The sequence below is a fragment of the Sardina pilchardus genome, chromosome 11 (genome assembly GCF_963854185.1).
Source record: "Sardina pilchardus chromosome 11, fSarPil1.1, whole genome shotgun sequence".
Lineage (NCBI taxonomy): Eukaryota > Metazoa > Chordata > Actinopteri > Clupeiformes > Clupeidae > Sardina > Sardina pilchardus.
In genome coordinates this window covers 31,850,449-31,874,107 of record NC_085004.1, presented here as the reverse complement: position 1 = coordinate 31,874,107, position 23,659 = coordinate 31,850,449, and the positions used below count along the sequence as shown (strand labels likewise).

The 23,659-nt window shown below is 43.0% G+C and overlaps 2 protein-coding genes across 2 annotated transcripts; both read left to right on the top strand.

Moving 5' to 3' along the window:
• The first annotated feature begins 866 nt into the window (after window positions 1-866).
• gnb5b (guanine nucleotide binding protein (G protein), beta 5b) lies at window positions 867-8,289 on the top strand. The gene is made up of 11 exons (XM_062548683.1): window positions 867-1,020; window positions 1,593-1,729; window positions 2,113-2,154; window positions 2,485-2,561; window positions 2,849-2,981; window positions 4,500-4,643; window positions 4,961-5,052; window positions 5,318-5,366; window positions 5,715-5,811; window positions 6,958-7,124; window positions 7,318-8,289. The coding sequence occupies exons 1-11, from the start codon at window positions 909-911 to the stop codon at window positions 7,327-7,329; spliced, it is 1,062 nt and encodes a 353-aa protein (XP_062404667.1). The 5' UTR covers window positions 867-908; the 3' UTR covers window positions 7,330-8,289.
• A 329-nt stretch (window positions 8,290-8,618) lies between these two features.
• On the top strand, window positions 8,619-12,412 carry bcl2l10 (BCL2 like 10). The gene is made up of 3 exons (XM_062549625.1): window positions 8,619-8,683; window positions 9,562-9,972; window positions 11,505-12,412. Exons 2-3 carry the CDS (start codon window positions 9,565-9,567, stop codon window positions 11,625-11,627), a joined length of 531 nt encoding a protein of 176 aa, XP_062405609.1. The 5' UTR covers window positions 8,619-8,683; window positions 9,562-9,564; the 3' UTR covers window positions 11,628-12,412.
• The last annotated feature ends 11,247 nt before the right edge of the window (window positions 12,413-23,659 follow it).

Genomic DNA, 23,659 nt, shown 5'->3' with positions numbered 1-23,659 from the left:
TGCTTCCTCAAGCTGGAACCACTGTATGGTTATACGATGATGAATAATGTATTCCACGTACAATATCAATACACATCTATTGTTTTACTGCTGATTTGCCATGTTTTTGTTTTAAATGCTTTTATTGTGCATATTGCATATTTATTTCAAAATGGTCAACCAATTTTGTGAAATTTTGTCTGTATTTCACTTTCATTCTTAGGCTTGACTTTGATCACTCGCCAAGATGTGTGACCAAACGTTTGTGGCCATCACCTTTGGCCCCTGCGATAACTGCAGCAAGACCAAGCCTCTGATGAACATCTACCTGAAGAATGAGGCCATCAACTACTGCTCACTTTGTGTGGAGCTGGTAGGAGACAATGGCCATCATCACACCATACAACCAACCCCTACACTATTCAGTTCCAATACCAATGTCCACCACGACACAGTTATAATGGGGTTAACAGAACTGTTGGGAACTGTTCATAGACCTGTAGAAGAAATCACACAAATATAAGCAGTGATCAGAGGTGTTACAGCACAAGTGGAGTGCTTGCTTTCGAAGTGGCCTTGATTGGTTTGCAAGTTGTCATAAGAGCCCCCTTCAGCAAAACAAGTCGTCAGAAGTTGTTTAGCCTATTTAGGGAGTCACTGCTGTAAGCAAAAGTAAAAGCCCATACTGTGTTAATATACAATTTGACGGCAGATTAACATAATGTAGTATATGAAGTTAAAAACTACACAATTCAACATTGACAAGTGACTGACCACACAACAAGACTACTGTAGGCTAGGCTTCGTGTTCATATAAGGGCGCTAGATATGACGTCATGAAGACTGCATCAGCTGTGCTGGGTAGTTTCTCTTCAAGCATAGGGTAAGACCACCATCTCATTTGTTTTGTTGCTTACATTTTTCAAAAGATGGCCTGTCAGGGACTGGAGAAGGGAGAAACCGTGGCAACGCTGAAGAAAGAAACAGAGGCTCTGAAGGCGAAGCTCGAGGTGGAGAGAGCCAAACTCCACGATGTTGAATGTGAGTGGATGAAAGAAGGTCCTCGTAAATCGCTCAGAACGTTCTATCGATGCTTTGCAGAGTGGGACTGCTTATTGTCCATCTTAGCTGACCATCCCTCTGCTAAAACTGGCAAATCAAGTGCTGTTTAGAACGTAATTCACCGATACATTTCTTTTGGCTGTCTTCTAAAGCCTTGCTAGCAAAACGGTCTTGCACAGTGGTACAATTAAGAGGTAGTTAGTAGGCGACTCTGTTTATTCTTGATAGCCAATTGAAAACAGGGTAGCCTAGTTGTCATTTAATATGGTTGACATTCTTCGGATGTTAAACATGTAGCAGGCTTATGGTTGACATTCTTCATGTGTTTTCTATTGTCCTTTCTATTCTAGCTTATTTGTGGCAAATGTTCTGCACACTGTTGCATTCGTTACTTTGCGACCGGGCGGGGTAATGAGCGCCTGGCTGTTTCCCTCAGTTCTGTTATTCCATCGTAACTAACTACATATTCTCTAACAGCATCGTGTTATTATCTAGCCTACTGTATCTTTGCGCGACAGTGGTTGAGATTAATTTCTATTCGATCTTCACAGTGAATCAGCTTGCTGAAAAGGTCGAAGCAGTGGGACAGCTCAACATAAAAGCCAGAAGAGTCCTGAAGGGACACTCAAACAAAGTGTTGTGCATAGATTGGTGCACAGACAAACGGAGGATGGTTAGCTCTTCGCAGGTATGAGACTGTAGGCGTAGGTATCTAAGGAAATTCGTTTCAAGCAACCACGAGGTGCGATATGTTTTGTTGGCACTGTCCATGGTTCTGATAAACGTGGAATTATATTGATTGTCAATGCTGTGGGCCTAAACAGTTGTGTTTTTGATTTAGTAGGCTACACTATAAATAATTATTGTGCCATATAGGAATAAATAAAATATATAGGCATACCAAAGGCTATGCAGTTTGAAATAGTTGATGTAACATCTCAAGTAAAAAAGACACACCCTTTATGAATGACTTTAGATGATCAATTATTTATGAAGGTTGTTCAGTAGGCCTACCCATCAGTCACTGTTCAATACTGTTTCCACCCCCTAATGGGAAACTGTCTCTTCTAGGATGGGAAGCTTATTGTTTGGGATGCGTACACAACCAACAAGGTAAGTTAAATGGCTTTATTGAACATTAGCACTCCAATACGCAGCAACTCCATACCTATAAGCAATGCATGCTGCCATATCCCTTAAGTGGACAGTTGTTGCAAAAGCCTAATGGGAGCTGGACTGACTTGCACACTGATTGTGCAAATTCTCTTTTTCAACTCAAACTTAACCACATTGTAATGGCCGTGCATGTGCAGCCTCAGCTTGTGTACCCATGTACAGCATATAGGCATTTTCTCCCTCTGTCTGTCTGTCTCACTCTCTTACATCCCCTCTTTCTCTTTCCATCCCTTTCTTGATCTCTTTCTTTGCCTGCATATTTCATAGGAGCATGCAGCAACGATGCCCTCCACCTGGGTGATGGCTTGTGCCTACGCCCCCTCAGGTTGTGCAGTGGCTGCTGGGTAAGTTCTTTTTAATAAACTCTCAGAGTCCACTTCAGCGCAGAATCAGTCAGCCAACTGTCTAGAGATTACAGAAAGCTGCAGATAAAGAACTTTCTCTAATGACGCTTGAAGCTTAAAGTCACTTCCCCAGATTGCCCTGACTTAAAGGACAGGCTTTAATTATCAGCAGGGTCTCTCAACAGGCCATATTGAGTTTACCATAATTAACCTACAACTTTCAATATCATGTTTAAAAGATGTGTAGCCTGTGTTCTGAACATGGCATGTGTTTTTACTCCTGACAGTGGTTTGGACAACAAATGCTCAGTATACCCGCTATCTCTGGATAAGAATGAAAACCTTGCAGCTAAAAGGAAGCAAGTAGCGATGCACACCAACTATGTTTCTCACTGCACCTTCACTAACTCGGACATGCAGGTAAGGGCTGGTTTGTCTAACTGGGCCATGCTGAATGTTATATTGTCATCTCATTCATATCACCAAAATGTACCATCTGTCTGTGCCTCGCATCAGAAATTGGCATGAATTTGTTTTTGATCTAGCATAAAAATGGTCATTGTCATTATTTTTTGATGGCCCTGACAGAGAAAGTCCATAGTAATACTATTTTACACACAAGCTTACACCGTGTCTGTGAGACCATACTGATGTGTACTGGAGCCAAGGAAGAGATAGTGATGCTTTAATAATTCACATGCATAACCCCCTCACCCACAGACACACACACACACACACACTCACACACACTCACACACACACACACACACACACACACATGCACACACACACATGCACACACACACACACACACACACACGCACACACGCACACACCCACACACGCACACACACACTCACACTTCTCCTCTTAGGCAGACAGCAGTAGGGGGAATGTAATGGACTACTATTGTGCATCTATTTATAGTTGGAGCAGACTTTATCAGCTGAGGGGGCTGGATACATGGATATAGCTGAAAGTGCAGACCTCCAACATAAGCGCTGATATCTCTTCTCTTCCCTCACCTCCCTCAGTCTCTTGCTCTTTCTCTTTTTTTCTCAACCTCTTAATGAATCTTATCTCTGTACATGTTCAAACAACGTCCCTCAGAATAGAATCCATGTCAAATACACTGAATGACTGCAATTTCTATAAAGAATTGTACATATCTAGACATGACAGGATTGTCGATATACAGTGTCTGTCAATATATCAGGTTAAGCCCCAAATGTTCTCTTTGTGCCATGTAGAGATGTCTGTGTCTTATGACACAAATGCCATCAGACTGGATATCTGTATTGATGAGAAAGAGGATTAGGAGAAAGAGGTGTTGTGTGTGTATCTATAACATTTGGAGAAAGAGGGGTTGTGTGTGTATCTATAACATTTGGAGAAAGAGGTGTTGTGTATCCATAACATTAGGAGAAAGAGGTGTTGTGTGTATCTATAACATTAGGAGAAAGAGGTGTTGTGTGGATCCATAACATTAGGAGAAAGAGGTGTTGTGTGTATCCATTAGCATCTGTTGTTCCGCTGCTTTGTTATTGTCGACAGTCACATGACTGAATCTTGGCTGAGCAGTTATTGCACTTGTCAAATGTGTGTTCTTATGTAATATTTATTCTGAATTGTGGACACAAATATAGAAGTAAAATGTGTGTGTGTGTGTGTGTGTGTGTGTGTGTGTGTGTGTGTGTGTGTGTGTGTGTGTGTGTGTGTGTGTGTGTGTGTGTGTGTGTGTGTGTGTGTGTGTGTGAGTGAAATATGTTGTGTTTCTTGTGTATGAATAAATGTCTCTCATATCCTCTGGTGAGAACTCTAAAGGTTTGATCATTTACTGTAATGCTCTTGTAGCATCAGGGCTTACCACTAGGGTGCGGTAGTGGTATCACATTCACTCTTGCTTCACCACTGTGTGTGTGTGTGTGTGTGTGTCAGATCTTGACCTCCAGTGGTGATGGTACCTGTGCCCTGTGGGACGTGGAGAGTTCCCAGCTGCTGCAGAGCTTCCACAGCCACACAGCAGATGTGCTCAGCCTGGACATGGGCCCCTCGGAGACCAGCAACACTTTTGTGTCCGGGGTAACGGCTCTCCAAACGCTTTCATTTAGCATGTGCTGTAGGTGCTGCAACACTTTTGTGTCGGGGGTAACGGCTCTCGAAAGGGTTTCATTTAGCTTGTACTTTTGTGTCGGGTGTAACGGCTCTCGAAACACTTTCATTTAGCATGTACTGTAGGTGGTGCAACAGCTCAATATATGAAACGGACTACTACTTTAAGTCAGAAAACGAGCATATTTAAATTTCAATGAGGACATAAGTTGAAATGGTTTAAATGGTAAGTTGTATACACATAATGAATAGCACTCAGTGGTCCTGCGTGTGTTTGTGTTATCTAGGGTTGTGACAAGACGGCCAAGCTGTGGGACATGCGCTCAGGACAGAATGTCCAGTCCTTTGAGACTCATGATTCAGATGTCAATTGTGTTAAGTGAGTCAGGCACAGTGTATAACACCCCCCCCCCCCACACACACACACACACACACACATACACATTTAATAGGATGTGGCAAGACACTTTCTATTTCAAATTTAGATGTGCCATAACCACATTCATGTAGCACTGCTATACCACTTTGTTTTCTTTTTCACCTTTACTTTCCCCATACATACCGCATTTAGCCATCAGTCTAACAGTGTACAGAATACTGCTGGGCTGGATTCTGCTACATTAATATTCACCTCCTGTTCTCAGATTCTACCCCAGTGGAGACGCTTTTGCCACAGGGTCAGATGATGCCACAGTAAGTACAATGTTCAGGAAATATCCGCAATGTTGGCGCTTTTCAGCTAAAGCAATCATTACCTGTTTTTAGCTAAGGCAATCATTACCTGTTTTTAGAAACTATGGATGTAATTGATTCGCTCAATGACTCATCAGACTTGATATCACAGAGCAAAGGTCATGCTAGTATCTCTGCATGGTCAATCACAATCATTATGAGGCAGACATATGTTTGAAAACATTTACCATGCATGAGTGATGATTTCTGCATTTAACTGTCTTCTGTGTGTGTGTGTGTGTGTGTGTGTGTGTGTGTTTGTGTCTGTGTGTGTGTGTGTGTGTGTGTGTGTTTGTGTTTCTTTTAAAGTGCCGCTTCTTTGATTTGCGAGCTGATCGTGAGGTGGCGGTCTTCTCCAAAGATAGTGTCATATTTGGCGCAGCTACAGTGGACTTCTCTTTGAGTGGTAAGAGCTGTGACCTGAGGTATCATGTTTATGTTTCTGCAATGTAGCCTCTCAACAAGTCCTAATTTAATTGGGGCACTAAACTGAACCCAAAGCCTTCAACATAGCTGTAATAGACACATCTCAGTGGTCATGTTGTGGTGGATGAGCGGTCACATCACACACGTGTCATGTGTCAGAAGGAGCTATTGTTTCTAAGACACCATCAACACATCAACACACACGGTGACGATGAGAGGTAGTGGGAAGGGAGGGAGAGCCACACTGAATGCACATGACTTTTGGTGAGGATACGATGACGTTATCTTTTACTTCCTTTTTCAAAATTCACTTGTTTTTGTAGGGGAATAATTTCACAATCAGGATAAGGGCTTGTGGTTGAAGGGAAAAAAGTCATATTTTCACCTTGAAATTGATGTTTGACCTTAAAGACACCACTTCAACACAGCATGTTTAACAAAATTGTATTGTTAGCAGATACAGTGGGGAGAAAATGTATTTGATACCATGCTAAAGTTGCCTAAAAAGAGGAATATAAAATCATCATTTGACAATGTATGGTCTGAATAGGACCGAAAACGTTTTGCACACACTTTTTTTGGGTAGCACTTTTTTCATGCAATAAAAACCAACTTAGTGCATTGGCTATAGTGGTGTGCGAGTTCCGTTCCTTTTGACTGCTACATTTCTTAGCAGACACTTTTGTCCAAAATAACGTATATTTTAGAACCAAGGACCAATTGAGTAGCTCACCCCTCTCGTCAATATTCCCAGAGAAACAGTTTCCCAGAGTTCCATTTTTGTGTGGAGGACAAGCTGCTCCCACTTTGTTTGTTTCCAGTTTTCAGAGCCTGGGCTGCCTACAAAGGCTGTGTTTTTAAACACTGATTCCATAGAAGGGGCAGATAGTTGTCGTGAAAATGTTATGAACTTAAAATTGCGTACAATTGCTGACTGCACCTTTAAAGGTCAGGCAGTTCCATTAACTTTTCAATGAATTGTCATTGTAAGATAGGGGATACACCAACAAAGTGTTTGGAAGAAAAGGTGATTCACATACAGTATGTCTGACTCAGAAGCACAAGGCACTCTTAGCCATGGGGTGTTTTGATGCTGCAATATGTCCCAATCCTTTCTTCTGTGCAGGCCGCTTGCTGTTTGCGGGCTATAACGACTACACCATCAACATCTGGGACGTGCTGAAAGGAGACAGAGTGTCTATCCTTTTCGGACATGAGAATCGTGTCAGTAGAGTGCGTGTCTCTCCTGATGGCACGTCCTTCTGCTCAGCGTCATGGGACAACACACTGAGGGTGAGACGAGACCTCTGCGCTGTGCACAGACCAATCCCTGGAAAGCACCAGGATTTCATCTAGAGCCCAACACTTCTAGTTTAAGAAACCAGCTTGTCCTTTTGTCACTGACGTACAGAAATACATTTTCCCTCTTTTCTTCTCCTCTCGTGTTCCTCTTTTTACATTGAAAACTCTTTCCTTTGTTTTTCAGGTGTGGGCCTAAAACATCGTTCAAACTGAAGCTGACACACAAGATGCGTTTAATGGAAGAAGGTGGGGCCATCTCCATGGCCATCACAGTCCACGTGTTGAATGATCTTCTGACCCTGTGACATGTTTAGTGAATGGGTCTGGGATGGGGGGGCTTTTTAGAACACTGGCTTTCAGCTGTTACATGCAGCACTGTTACTGTTGCACTGAAGGATCTGTTTCAGCCTCTCTCCCTACCTCAGCTGTCAGGATATCAGTACATCATTAGAAGTTAAAGAAGTAGCCTACGCAGAAGGTAGTGTTGGTACTGTCAATGGTTAATACTAATACGTTTCATATTATATGGTGTAGTTATTTTCCAACATGAATAGGTAGGCTATTACATTTTCCATATGGAGAGGCAGTAAAAAGACTGTAACTTGTGCCATGTATACGAAGGCTTTGACCGTCTATGTCATGTATTAGTATTGAACACACCACCTATTATCCTTTCCAAAAATGTAGACTACAACATAAAGAGTTCAGAACCTCTAAATCGGTCAAACCACTTTCCTTTTAATGAGCATTTTTTAACAAGCTCCGGTAGATTTCTGCCTATAAATCTATATTTCAGACCAGGAAGGGAGTGGTATTTAGTGGGTTTTGAAGTGAAATTATTTGATGAAGGTAGCCCACAGTATACTATGTGTGGAGAGCACTCACCATTGTTATCTCATTTTTGACAGAGGTGGCTTTTAGAGGGTTTTGCATCTGAACTTTTCATACATTTGCCAATTGTAAAAACAAAGCAGTAAAGCTAGGCCTACTTTGCAAGACAGTAGGCCTAGTTCTCAGGATGTTCTCAAATTAAAGGCACAACTGTTATTTAATAAGGTGTGTATGGGCAAGTTAAAGCACTTGCAGTGTTGGTTATAGGCTATGAGTTAAATTGCAACTGTCAGTATTTCAAGTAACTTCTCTTATCTACTGTAATTTCTGTACACAGACAATCCAATTGAAATAAAATATATATTTAACTAATGACTGGTTTCACTCTTAGAGTTTTCTCCTCTGGTCTAGCCTATTGCCTGTAGGCTATTTCTTACCCTAGTTGGCTCATTAAACATAGCCTAATCTGAAACGTTGCATGCAATCAAACGTAAATGTCTAATTTTGGCGCAATAAGTAGTCTATTTACTACTTGCTATTTTGTAATTCACACAACAGGGAAGAGACCTACCCTACATTGGCTAATGTTGTGTGACGCCGTTTTGGGAGGAGTCGAATATGAATAAAGGGACAAAAATGGTAAAGAACGGGAAGTGCTTTGTGAAGAGGCTGTCCTTCGCTCATCCGTACGTGGAGAGAAGTCTGACGTCGCTGGGAGGGTGAGAAATTTTAAATCGTTATAATGAAAATAACACGTTGTTTTTAATCGTTATTGATTATTTGAGGTACCACAAGAACGTAGAGGGGTCTAAGGAACATTTTACATTCAAAAATACTAAAGCCCTTGTCTTATAAAAACCTTTCTTTGTAGGTATCCTTCCTTTGTGTCTGGCTTGGCAGAGGCCTGTAGCAAGAATTCATTGACAAATTCAACGTTACGTTATCCTTGTTAGCGAGTTAGCATTCATTTTGTGAAGGTTAGTTAGATTGCCGCACCGAACGCATTTTTTAAATAACGCTACATCTCACTTCAGAAAGAATAAATCCCCGTTGTATGCGATCAGGAATTTTCTTCTTTGCCAACACGTCACTGTGAACACTGAGAAAGCTAAACGTTTTGACAGGTTGGTGAATGAGACCAAACGTTTGCTACTAGGAGAGCTAAGAGTCGGTAGTTAGCTGGCGTTAACCAAGTATGCTACTTCCTTGGATGGTTATTCTGACCTAGAATCTTGCACTGACAAATAGCTGCTAGCGGGCACTAGTTCACCGGTCAACGTAGACAGACAGACAGAGACGAGATGATGGCCATTAGTAGGCCTAACCTTGAGTACACAATTATATGCACCAATCTATTCTAAATGCATGACAATATCAAGTAGGGTCTTAACGTTACGTTGTCTGTAATAACGCTGTGCCTTCCGATACTTGAGTTTGAATTGGTAAGCGATTAAAATACAATTCCATATCGAACACTCAATCTCCATCCTCCCCATAGCATAATAACCTAATCTTTCACGTCATTTAGAAATATAGTGCATTTGGGCAGAACATTTTGGGAAATCGTACAACACAGTAAAGGGTTTTGTTTTTACAGAAAATGTCCTGTTGGTTGCGGAATCAGACTCTGGAGCTGGCAAGAGATTACATCGATTTCTGCAACGGGATCCAACGGACACCTCCCAGCGAGTCAGCTCTAGCGATGAGACATCTAGCCAAAGAGCTGGAGCAGCAGCACCGCTCTAAATTCCTGTCTCTATCCCAAACATTCCTGGGTTCCTGTGGATCCGACCCAGGCAACAGTCTGAGGAGTGTGATGGAAGAGCTTGTTGGGGATGGCAAATTGAACTGGGGAAGGGTAGTTTCCTTATTCACTTTCACGGGAGTACTGGTCACCGAACTGTACACCAGGGAAGAGGGCAAAGACTGTTGTAAGAGATTAGCGCACACTATAGCTGACTACCTGGGAGTGGAGAAGCGCGATTGGCTGATGGAGAATGAAGGCTGGGTAAGGACCATATGCTTGGCATTCACTGACATGACAAGTAAACATCATACTGATCAGGAAAGTGATGACTGTTGTTGATCATTATTTCAATGACATCTGACCCTCTTCGATGTGTCCTTCTCAAATGACCAGCACTGATGAAATACATATGAGCAATTTAGCTATACGGTGTAAAAGTTGAGTATCTGGAAGGATTGAGTAGGCTGTCATCTTTTTTTTTATCTCTTGTTAGTGAAAAATAATGTCGAACCCAAGGTGTTAATTCTGAACAGTTTCAAAGTTTGCCTCTCATTCTTAATACTTGCTTGCAGCTCCACTTAAATGATATCGCTGCCAGAGAGCAGAAAGGAGCTTTGCAGATACCTTCTTGTGGCTTCTATGTTTGAGTCAATTAGAGCGAGATGGATACCAAAGAATCTGAGGAATGTCTGTGGTTCAAAGAGGCCTTTAAGAGTGAATGTGAATGACTACCTTGAGACGTTGAATCCTGACAGAATAGGGCTGTCCCAAGTGAAGGAAAAGCTGTGCTAGCATATGAAGCATTATGTGTATAGCGGCAAGTTGTCCTCAACAAAGCCCGTCACCACTAATTGAGGACAGGGAGGGTTTTTTTCCCCTCTTCAGCTGTCACCCCAACATCCATAGATGCTTTTTGATATCATTGGATTCAAGTGAAATTTGGCTACAGTTGATCACCAGTATCAATAAACCTGGATCTTTTTCTTATAGTTGCTATAGCTATAGTTGATGGATTGTTTTCCTGTGCTAACAACCACACAGCTCATGCCCACTTAGCAGCTGTTCAAGAAAACTCACCAGGGCACGAATGGCCTTTTTTGTTAACACTCTGTTGATTTTCATGGTTCATGCATGAAGCTTCCGTAAATACTAGCTCAAGAGCTTTGTCTTGAAGCAGTCGCAAATAATAGTGCAGCACCTGGTCCTTTCAGACCAGGGCAGCAGGTGGCCTTCCAGAGGCAGCTGCATCAGTACTGAGCCAGAATGGACTACAGCTTACAGTTTACTCTTGTTAGAACTTTTTAGGTAAACTGCTCTGATCTCTTGAAGGAGAAGTTAAATCATAAAATAAAACTGCTACATTTTAGGGAGGCCAACATGTCTACCCTTTGTAGAGGTTGGTTAATAACATTTGACTATTTGACTTTCTCCGCATCAGTGATATTATTTCCCTTTTTTTAGGGGCAGTGCTAGGCTGACTTTGTCTAGTCTCCAGGCTTGGGCGGAGCTGTGTGTAACGTGAAGTGTGGAGGTTATGCTCTACTGTTGCTACAGGGTATTGTAGAGAGGAAGCAGATCTACTTTGACATTTTACTAGAGATATGTCCTTCTAGAATAGGCGCTTTAGGGCCAATGGCACCAAAGGACTATGTCATGTAAGGCCAGATGCTTACACTTCTGTTTTTGTCTGGAACCACACTAAGAACTTTTGAAATGTTCATTTGACAGGTAAAACTGACATGATGCTGTGATTAGAGGATTTCTCATCTGCTGATCTCATCTGTCCCTTGCAGGAAGGTTTCTGCAAGTTCTCGCGTACTGCCAGGGAGGTCAACCAGGAGTCGTCCATGAAGACGGCCTTGTTTGCCGCAGCTGGTGTGGGCATCGCTGGCCTAACCTTTCTGCTGGTGCGCTGAACTAGTCCCAGATAGCATCTCTCATCTGCCATTAAAATCTCATCCTGCCCACTAGGGTCAGTGTCACAGCGTGAAGAGGACCTGATCACACATAAGGTGAATGTTCCACATGGCTATTTTACCTTTACTTTTAAATTATGACAGAAAATTTCATTTTACTAGATGGTGATTGTAAAATTGACACATGGCCTTCTGAAATATTGGAAATTTTACATATCCTTTTCTACTGTCAAAGTATATTTTGTAATTGACATACACATGATGTAGCACAGGTTTCAGTTGTCACCCATTCACCTCTTGTGTTGTGTACTATCTTAACGGTCTTGTTTTGGGGTGGATTTCTCTTTGGATTATGTGATCTCATCAGAAAGAAAAATCCTCAGTTCTGTTTTCCTTTTCCTTTCACTATCTTTGTTTGTGGGAATGGAACCATAGAGAATTGAAAAGTAATATATTTATATGAAGTGTAAACTGTAGCCAATTAGCAGACTTCATCACTTTTTGCTTTGTTTGCCCATTTTAATTGAAATGTTTGTTTATAAATAATTTCAAGTTTTCATCCTTTTGAAGAATGCAAGAATCTCTGTAAGGTGCTAGCTTGTTCGAAGTCAAGCATTCATGCTCTATTCCACATACTCTCAAGTGACCAAAATGTCAAATGTATTTATTTAGCATTTAAGAACAAACCATTTCAATGTCCCTACATTTGGAAAAAGTCATTATATTTTTACATCATTTTATTTATTTAACACTTTCTTAATAAAAAATGGTACCATAAAAATGGATCAATGTGGTATGTCTGTATGTCATCAACAGTATCAAATATATCGAGTATTTACTCAGTAGACACTTCAATAATACACACCCTGTAGTTTTGAGGGGCCTTTTGTCAGTTTCCATTTCAAGTGAACCTTGAAAACGTTGGTGCCGTTTTAGTTCCACTTCTGTTTTTGCACTTTCAATGAGGTGGGAAAATTACCTAAAATGCCACCTGACCTTTGAGCGGACGAGTTGGTGCTGCGCTATCAAGTCTTCACCTGTGTTGCTCTCTCTCCCATGCGTCCATGTGTCTTCATCTTCACATGAGTCCCTCCGCAGCTCTCTGGACGCGAACTACCGGTCAAAGGTTTGGGGTCACTTGGAAATTCCCATTCCACTTCATTATAGACACAATACCAGCTGAGGTCAGTTGCTATCAGGGGAGGAGGTTTCAGATTACATTATGTGCTTACGTAATTGCAAAAGTCCTCTCCGATGTTTTCTCAGTTAGCCTTTTTGAAATGATATCAGATTAGTACTCAGAGTGTGCCTTTGGAACATTGCCCATTATCAGCAACCATTCATCCAATGTAGATATTGCATTAAAGATCAGCCATTGCTTCTACAACAGTCAATAAATAACCATTTTGCAATTATGTAAGTTTGTAATCTGAAAAAACTGCTGCCCTGATTTACATTGACACTGCTCTCAGCTGGTATCTGTATAAAATGGAGTGGAGTGGAAATTTCCAAGTGACCCCACACTTTTGACCGGTAGTGTATGTCTGTCATCCTGTTGTTTGTGACCTTTTTGGTTTGTGTGCTGACCGTATATGAGCCATGGGAGTGTGACTGAACTGACCCACTGACCTGCATGTGCCAAGAGTGCTCAGAAATGGTCAACAGCACAAGTCACTTCACTTTATGTTGCATTGTTTTGCCCCATCCTCTGCCTTGCTTAAACTCACTTAGCCTTTAACCATTGAACCCCTTGCATGGATGTGGTAAGAGGCTATCAGTGGCAGTACGGGTGAGGTAATGGAGTCTCTGAGGAAGGTGTCTTGTGACTGGTTTCGTGGAGGAAAATGCCTGTGCGTTGTGGCATGTCTGTGGCTGCTGTGTCCGTCATGAGAAGGCTTGGTCAGCAGGGACAGGTGTCACAACAGTGCGCTCAAGACCATAACGATGCCATTTTGCATATAGATAATATGATTGCCTCCTTTATATATTTACTTCTACGGAATAATGACAACCCTTGACGTTTTTCAAATATTTTATCAACAATTAATGTTTGACGTTAATTCTGTGAAATGCTTTGTTCCCCTTGGATCTGCCCAATCCCAGGATGACCCTGTCTCTTTCCTCCTCCTCCTCCTCCTCCTCCTCCTCCTCCTCCTCCTCCTCCTCCAATGTAGAATCCATTTTGCATGGCAGATTGTAAAATCTATAATCAGACATTGGGAACTCATCGAACTCCAAAAACTCCTTTTGTCAAAGCACAGACATACTGTGGCAACTTTTTACAAAGATCTTGTTATTGAGAACTGTAGCATGACATGGTGGCACTAATTCGCCAGAAGAGCATCGTGTGGTCAGAGCTGTTAGGTCATCTGCTTGCGGCAAATGATAGCCCGTAATAACCGCTAGTGCTTTCTGCAGCTTTTTGTCCGTCAGCTACTTTTGTTGTGAGTGCACAGCTGTGGCCCACAGCGCTGTATAGAGCCAGTCCTGTTGAGGCAAGCCTCCCCACGGTTTCCTCTTGTGCTTTTTATACATTTCTGAGAATTGATATCAATAAAAACGCTGAGTTATATCCTGCACGCTCCCGCAGCATCAGCTCCCTTCTGCCGTGTAGACAAAAGTGCTTTCACTGCTCTGAGCAGAAGAGAAGTTTGAGTGTCTTTTTCTGTCTTCAACAGAATAGCAACACACAAGCACACACACAAAAAACACCTGACAATCATGTATGAACTATTTCAGGGCCTGAAAGTAATGCGCCATCAGAGCTGTTTGTTTTACACTGGCAGCTCACAGCAGGGTTGTTTATGTAATTACCAAAACTGTTATCTCTCGATGTAAAATATTCTGCTCCATCTATGTTATCTTGTACAGTCTTGTTTATGTGTTTTGGAATTTGCATGGTATAACCAACTGAGAATACCTGCACGGTAACCAGCTGAGAACTTGGACAATACATAGACCTTGTATTCAGCAATGGAGCCAGTCTGTAAATAAACCATGTGAAGTGAGGCTCATACAACATGCAGCAGGAAGTCCTAAAAGCAAACATGGCTGATATGATTGTCCCTCTAATGCTCAAGGCTTAATAATAGAACAGCTGTAGGAAGATGCGGCGGTTAGCTCCCAAAGGGGAGGTGAAGTACCCACCAACACAATGGCGTACAGACCACCAGCATCTACTGCTCAGAATCCAAGCTTACAGCAGCGTTCACTCACCAAAGTCTGGAAGTAGGGAGGGGACTCCTCCCTGACATTCCTGTGTTATTTCTGAAAGCCTCCGTTCCCATGCCATTCAAACGCCCACCAATGGCTGTTATCTTGTTCATGGGCCTCAGCTCAGGCTGTTCTGGGAAAAGAGGAAGTGAGTGCCTGAGTGAGTGCTCTTGTGGAAGGGCACAAAGGAGGTCTTTGTGCTGTATGGTATTACTGATACATATTGAACCATCAGAGATTTCATATTGGGTGGTGATGATGATCCACTACTGAATGGGAGAGTGGGAACAGTCTAGGCGGAGGTGTGGTTGGCAATAGCGTCTGCGTCATGTTGCACCCACAGCCTTTCCCAATCCACAACTCCTATACCCACACCCTGTGATGCATCTTTTCTAAAGAAAAGCACTGTTGCTTCCATGTGTTTCTCTCAGATCCTGGCTTCTATTGCCCTCTATGTCAGTCCCAGGCTCTCTTCTGGCCTGTGCCATGAGACTGATACAGTGCTGCGATCATGAATGCTTCACAGGGGAGATTGTGATCTTTGCCACTCTCCAAGCAGTGGGCCTGATATAGCTTGGCAGCTCTCTCCTCTCTGCATAGACATTTGAATCAGACAGAATTTGGCAGACTGATGCCGCCTTGATCCTGCAGCCTGCTCTCTCTGGTGGAGGCCCTTAGGCATGATGTCATCTTGTACCTGAACACCCCCACCCCCCCCACCCCCACACACACACACACCCCCACCCCACACACACACACACACACACACACACACCTGTCTGATACAGCTATATGGATCTGGTATGAGAGAGGATGGACACAGCATAGATAAAACCAGAAATGAATGTAGTGGCAGTTTCACAAAAGGAATAGCCCTTCTTTGAACAAAGGATTCTACAGCAGAGCAGACATGGCAGATTAAAAATCTGCATACACATACAGTAGCCTCTGGAGATTACGTCTTTGACCTCAATCCCATTATCACGAGCAGCAGATGCCATGTTTTAGGGTATGCTATTGCTCTCATTTTATCCCCTCTTTTTGTTGTTTATTTTTGTGTCTATTTATATGTGTGTATGAGAGAGAGAGGGGGGGGAGAGGGAGGGAGAGAGAGAGAGAAGAGTGGAGGGGGTGAAGAAAGGGATCTTGTGTACCCTGTGTTTTCAGATAGCAGGTTTGGAACATGAGTTGAAGAGAAGCTATTGACCGCAGCAGTGTTGCAAAGCAAGTGTGTACCAGGACTCATGTAGCACTACAGTGCTAAGGGCAAGGGATGTGCTGAATCAAACTCATGTAGCGCTGCCGTGCTAAGGGGGATGTGCTGAATCAATGCTGAGGGCAGCTGACTGCAGAGGGGGGACATGCTGGCTGTGCAGGGGAGGATGAAATATCACCTGTGGGCCTGGTCAGCTCTCGGAGCCTATTCCCATCTTTTATGAGCATGTGAGTAGAACATGTCCCGCCGCACCACACCACGTCACCCTCTGATTTATACCCAAATAAAGGCCTTGCCCAAAGCTTTAATCAGATCTTTTACATGAAAGAGCTGACTTGTTATTTCCAGTTCAGCCAACATTGATTCAGATCCACTCATTCAAAAATATATAATCAATCCCAGAGATTAAGTAAGATGACAATTTATTTCTATATGTGATTATATGATTAGCCTACTTCTAATGTCACTATAGAGCATAGGTATTTTCAAGAACTTGTACAATGAATTCTAAGTCTAAGATTATAACATAAAGATGACTCATTTTACATATACAATGTTATAAAATATCCCGAACCACACTTCCACACCACATCGTGTCTGGGATGATTGGTATCAAAACAAGTATAATGGGCCGTCTGGGACATTATTCATATCTCATCAGCTGTCTTCCGTCAGCAACGTCAGGTCTCTGCTCTTCATTTACTGTCAGTAAGACTGAGTTCCAATGAGATGCAAACAATCGGCAGAGATGAGTTGAACTTAAAGGAGAGTATTTGACTGAAGTCAACCATCCATGTTTGGAACCAGATGGCTGCTGTGTCCTGCAAGTCAGCTTCTATCTTGGGTGATGGGCTCCATCAGTCTCCACTAGTGTTGCTGATGACTGTACTGTAGCAGGGGGAGTACAGTCATGTAGGCTACAGGAAAGTCTTCATGACAGCCACATCAATGATATCTCTGCCTCTGCGTCTTACATGGGAAACTGTTCTCACTTGTCCAAGGACAATCAGGGGAAAAGGAGACTCTTGTTTGTACCAAGACACCACTCTCCTCTGCAGGAGGACTAGTGCATTAGTGAATCAACCAGTGTTATACTATTGTTTATCAGTACACAATAGCTTGCAAACAAAAGAGCCCATGTTTGACATTCACAAAGGCCGTCACTGAGTAAGACTGACCTCATTTCCTTTGTGAATTCAATTTAAGCATGAGAACTTATATGGTCTGACATCATATTCTCAATGCAGCCTTACTTTTTTGCGTCATTTCCTGTTTGCATGTTTACTCCCTCAAGAATAACATCAAAACATCAGGCATGCTTCTAATTGTGCTTGGATTGCGATCCTGTTTTTCTCATGGATTATGGAGATTACTAAAATAGGGGAATTCACAGCCTGTCCCATTTAGTGTCATAGCCATGCTGGATATGAAAACTCAACAGCTGCCTACATTTTTTAAGCTGATTTAGGCCTACGTGCGTGAAACATTGGTTTTTAATAGCTGTTGAAACTATGGTTAATGGCAAATAGTGCTATAGATTTGACGTGAAAAGGTGGGGGTGGAGAACTCAGGAGGGAAAAAAGTGTTGAGAGAGTATGAGACTGACGTTCATAAAAATAAACAAGCCTGTGCAGGAGCAGGTCTGGGTTCAGTGACATCACTCATCCCACCGTGCTTGTGAGGTCATTCCTTCAACTCGTCTTGTTTTGCAGGCATCAGCTGAAAGCTGCCCAACAACAGCCCAAGCCCTGTGGTTTAGGCCCTGCTGTTTGGTTCAAATACTCTGAAGACAACAGGCTGACTAGATTGGAATGCAAAAGCATGTGAAAACACTTCACAATGGTAAACCAGTCATGAGATTGCCTTATTGGACTGTACTTTGGGTTGCCTTCTTCACGGTGACTGCTATTGTTAGCAGTCTAAAACCGACTCCAGCTTGTCTACTTTTACAATGAAATTAAAAAAAAAGATGTTTCCACAAAGATCCCCTGTACAGTTAGGCCTATGTTCATATACATTTGATCTGTTGTGGCAGCTATCAGTCACGGTCAGCTAGTTTGCTCTGTTTGCTACTGTATTGAAAGTTATGTAGTAGGCCTAGTGCGCTTTGAGTTATTGTTAGGCTGAAAAAGATACAACATGTTTTATGAATGGAACATGAAGTTGCCTGAAGTGTCTCCGCTGCCCAAGGATTTACATATCTAAGTGCTATTTACATTTTCATCCTCTGATGCCACAGTGTTTTATCTTCGGTCAGGATATGACTAGATTGAAATCTGGACAGGAAATTTTCTTAATGATTGGCTGCTCCGATGGCGAGCCCTGTGCGATGCTATCTGTTTGATGTGCGCACACTCAGCACTTGTTCCCAGCAGCACTCACCAGATGTTCATGCCATTATTGCAGAAGGTGTCAACTGATAACTGCTAACAACTTCTCAAATCTCTCTCTCTCTCTCTCTCTCTCTCTCTGTACCTCTTACCTGTATAGGACCTTGTCTTTGTCTGCTGCCTCGTCTGCTGCCTTAACTCACTATTTACTTTTGGCAATTTCTTAACATCTTCATAACTATACTCAACACAACATTCATTTTCCGTATGTAAAAGACGTAAGACCCAATAACTCTCAAGGCTTATTTCCCTCAAATATTTATTACATTGGTTAATCCATGTTAGTGAGCTCATCTGCCCTCATGGCATATGAAAAGATGCTAAGGAATAGTAAGGTTGTTGCACAATCCCTTGGACTGGTCAGAATAAAAGGATTGCTATGATGACCCATGTTAGTCATAACATGGGTCATCGCCGGTAGGTGTGCAATAGCACAGATTCTACCAAATGTTTGACTGAAACATTTTCTGTGCACAGAAGTTTTAAATACATAATAATAGGTCCGGAGAGAAAGAAACATGATGCATTTCTGTTCTTTATTACGTAAGCAAGCCTAGGCCTATAATCATGTTTTAAAAAAAAAAACAAAAAAAACATGTACTTCTGTTTTACGGCACAAGGGGGTGCAATAGTCCTAAATGAGACTGGTCTCACACTGCCTTCATGTAAGAGGCACACATAAGATAAGGTCATTGTGGTTCTACTGACGTGTGTAAAGTCATTTATTGATAAAAAAAAAAATAAGCGACCACTGCATTTTCTGATGACATCCAGCGCAGACAATATAATTACCAGAAGATGAATCAGGCCACATTTAAACCACCTCAGTGATAGAAATACAGTAAACTTGTGTCTGGTGACCAAAACCTGTTTTTACTGTCCAAAACCTGATTACTCTGATGGTGATGACCTTTGACTCATTGATGCATTCCTTGCGACTGGGCTCACTTTGAATGAATGCCAATCAACTATGTGTAAAAAAAATCATGACAGTTGCCTCATGACAGTTTGCTCAATTTTGTTCTTGCTGTCAGTCCATCACTTATTATTATTTTGAGTAAGATCCTGGTGGAGGGCGGTTTTCTAGAGCATGAGATGAGTGTGAGTGGATCACAGACGCCCTGACGTCTCATTGTCTGATACTATGTGCTGACTCAGACGCAACTCACTGGGGTGGTTTAGCCAGCGGCCACAGGCCCGTTAAAGCCTCCTGATAAAGAATTGACAGGGAGTGTGCTAAATAAAGCTCGCAGGACACTGCACTTTAGTTTTGCTTGGCCACAGAAGGGAAGGTATGCGTAGGTCTCCACTTCCACATCTCCACTTCCACGACAGCTCACATAGAATAGGCAGCCCATGCCACAGCCCCTACAGGAGCAAGGCAGCCCATGCCACAGCCTCTTGACAGCATGACAAGAGCCAAAACCCTCCTTTAGGTTTCATTGCGCTACCTCACTCATTCTGCTAATGACCTATTGGTTCTCTGTCAACCTGGAGGGAGAATCTGGGTGAGCGTGGTGTTCATGGAGGGAAGCCAGAAGCTCCACACTGACACGTGTCTGGAGCCGCTGCTCCTGCGTGCCCTGTGCTGTGCTGCGCTGCTCTGTGTGCACAGGCCTGTGGCTATACTTGGGTGCAGCTCACTTGACTAGAAACTGAAGGCGTGCAGTGAAGAGAGGGGAGGGATCATGTGCTCCCTTGCCTTCCCCATCCCCCACTCCTAACCGTATGGACACACACACACACACACACACACACACACACACACCTTCAAACACAAGCAACACTGTCCCCTCTGTTCTTCAAGGGCCAGTGGTGTTGCCGTGGCGTGGCATGAGGAGGAGTGATGCTGTGGGCATTTGCTCGGCTCCCATGGCGTTGGCATTTCCCTTTTAATGACATGCCACAGTGAACTGATTGGCTAAAAATACAGCTTGGCCTTCCTCCCTGGCATGATGCTGGATGATTTACTCACGCTCGGTAATGGAGACTGGGTGACGGATAGGATGCGTGACAGAGTTTTTTTCCACCATGAATATAAATTCTCGCATGGCTTAAATCCACTGAGTGCTTCATAGGATGGGCACGTGAATGCTAAGCAGGTCGATATGTTTAATGTTCAAGATGTTGTTTTCTCGGCCATTCATGCTGGCCGCCTCATTTCAGAAATCCCATCATGGGTTAATCCTCTGAGCGGCTGGAGGTGGAATGAGCCACCACAGAATGAAGCCAGTGACTCAGGCCTCAAAGTAGCTGGTGTATGAGGACCCTGTCTGAAGCTTGGGCCAAGACTGAGCTCAAACGGAGTGAGAGAGAGAGACAGAGAAAAAGAAAAGGTAGTGAACAATTTAAAGAGGAAAAGTAAAAAAAGAAAGTGATGAGAAGAAGTGTGAGAAAAGTCTGCCTCTTCAGCCTATTTGGTTCAAACGTGAGAGAGATACATTTATGTGAATGGATCAAGAAGTAAATCTCCCATAATCCGTTTTTTTTTCTTTTTTTAAATGGATATTGAAAATTCTCAAAGGAGCGCCGTGGCCTCTCCAGCAGGCTGTAATCTGCGGCTGTGTCACATGCCAGGGCAGCAGGGCCCCGTCATGAGGCAGCCATGAAGCAGCACATGTTCCCCCCACCTGCCTCATGGCGGCTCTGAGCAGTTTCCCCATCAGCCTCCTGCTGTCCCAGGGAGGGTTGCAAAAGAGCCGACCTTTCCCCATGTGGAGAAAAGCTCAAACCACCTGTAACCAGTTAGTGCTCCGGGGATGCTCTATTACAAGTGTTGTACACAAATAAATAGAAAATGGATTCAAACGTGAGGTAGATTTCAGTGTACTGGTCCCAGTCTAGTTTTCCATGTGGTTCATATAGATAGTGGTGATCAGGTCCATTTAACCTGGAGTTTGATGAAGAGGTTCTTCTTCAGGAAGCAATAGATGACAGTAAACTGTATGTAGCCATCTTCCCAACGGTGACATGGCTTTCTACAAAAGTGTAAGTGTGTTATTTACGCAAGCCAAGCAGTTGGCCTTCAAACACAGCCAATCTACAACATGAGTGAATGGTTACCTGATAGGCCAGTCTTTGTTTGCTGCTCTGCCCTCTTTTAACCCACCCACCCATCACACACACACACACACACACACACACACACACACACACACACACACACACACACACACACACACACACACACACACACACACACACACAACTTTATTATTATGTGAATTCTAGGTCAAGCATATGGTAAGACAGTTTCCCCAAACAGCTGTATTCTATCTCTTTCAAAACATTCAGTCTCTTTATATCCACCTCTACAGATATCTAAGGTAGTTCTAAGATACCAAATGAGCTCTGACTTTGGCAATATGCTCTCTGGAAATACTTTTTTTTGGAAATGTGATCTCCTGTGACCAGTCTACAATGGAAAAAGGGTATTTGCTGATATATCAGCAGCAGCAGTCTCAGTGGTGTCAATGTCAGCACGGAAATCTCATGAACAATTGAGAAGAGCTCACCTACAGCCTTCCGTGAGACACAGCCAGCAGCAGAGTAACCTTATATAAGAGAAGGACATCGAGCCACCAGAGGACGGAACCAAACACAGAGGAGGGCATGTGTGGCTGCTTTGGAAAAGAAGTGTTATTATGGGGAACGTTGCTAACGTGTGTGTAATGGTTACCATGAGTGGAATGTAGGCCTGCATTACAAATATCAAATGCAATGGTACTTCCTATAATGTCTTAAAAATATGACCTAGAATTTGCTTTATTTTTGTAGGCTATACCATAGACTTACAGTATGTCTTGCCGTGCCTGTCAGTCAGTGTATCTGGTTGTGTGACATGGGACTAAAAACCAAACATTCTGAATATGTTGGTAGTACGGTGTTAGTGTTTCACTGCCCCTGTGAATCATAACTCTGTGAACAGTATTGCTGAGACGGTGGAAATTCATCCTCACAGGGGCCCACATGAGACTTCAGTCGCTGTCTCAGCAGCACACGGCTCATATTCTTTCACTAATTATACGGACATCACCCACTGTCACTGTGGCCACCTGTTTAACAGGACTAAATGAACCGGCCCGGGGCGCAATGACAAAGAGTGTCATTTGTGGCACTCAACTGGCAATTTGTTTATTCTGGAGCGTGAATGTTGATGCCAGCTGCTTGGTGATGAGCATGATCATAATACAGATGAGGTCTGTCCTGCGTTGTCAGTCCTCAGAGAGACAGCAGGCCCCTGTTCTGCTCCGGCCTGTTCTGCTCCGGCCTGTTTGATTTATGTCACAGTAAGATGATTAGGATCGTTCTGATGACATATTAGCCAGGTGGGCTGCTGGGATGGAGGGGTGCATTGTGTTGCTAAGTAACCCAATAATTCCACATCCAGGTCCCATGTCCTCAGCTCTCAGGACATTGCTTAGTGTCAGTGCTGTCTGCTCTTCATCAACACCTTTCAGCTGTGACCAGCTGTGTGAACAGAGAATGACACTCGTGCCGTTTTAAAATAGCACGGAATTGTAATGGTAGAGTCATACACTACAAGCTGCCATACTAATGACATGCTTCTGGAAATGGATGATCTGCTTCTTTTTAGGCCGCTTCCCCCTTTCCACCCAGTCACTGAGTCTGTTGTTATTTTAATATACTGTCATTATAGTCATTTTCCAGTGCCATGAGGTAAAATAAAGTTATTTTCATGCACTGGTGAAGTTTCTCATGTTGTTTTAATTGGCATTCCAGAAAGAAGGACGTTTATGACCTTGAATGAACAAATGCCCTGTTAAGCTGCTATCAGCTGACTTGCTTCAGAAGCAGCTTATCCTTTGTTCCCCGGTGTTGGTGCTTTATTTTTAACCTGATGGCCCCTGACAGTGCGGCCCTAAGCAGCATATGGTCAGTACCCACCACCAAGTTGAACATGAGAAGGTTTGGGTTACACATTTTTAAAGACGCATGAATTGCATTCTGGTGTTTGTCCATGGTTGGCAGTTAGGATGGTGTCATGCCAGCCGATAGGTTCTCATCAAGAGCTGATGAATGCCAACCTAGCCCTGTGAGACACAAGCTATCCTGCCGACAGATTCCAGTCAGAGACATCCAGAGATCTGTTTCCACACAGTCCTGTGGTGATGGTGAAAGAAGGCTCTTTTAATAACACTGGCAAGATGGAAGCCAGTGGAACAACATGCATATTTGAGAATTATCATTGC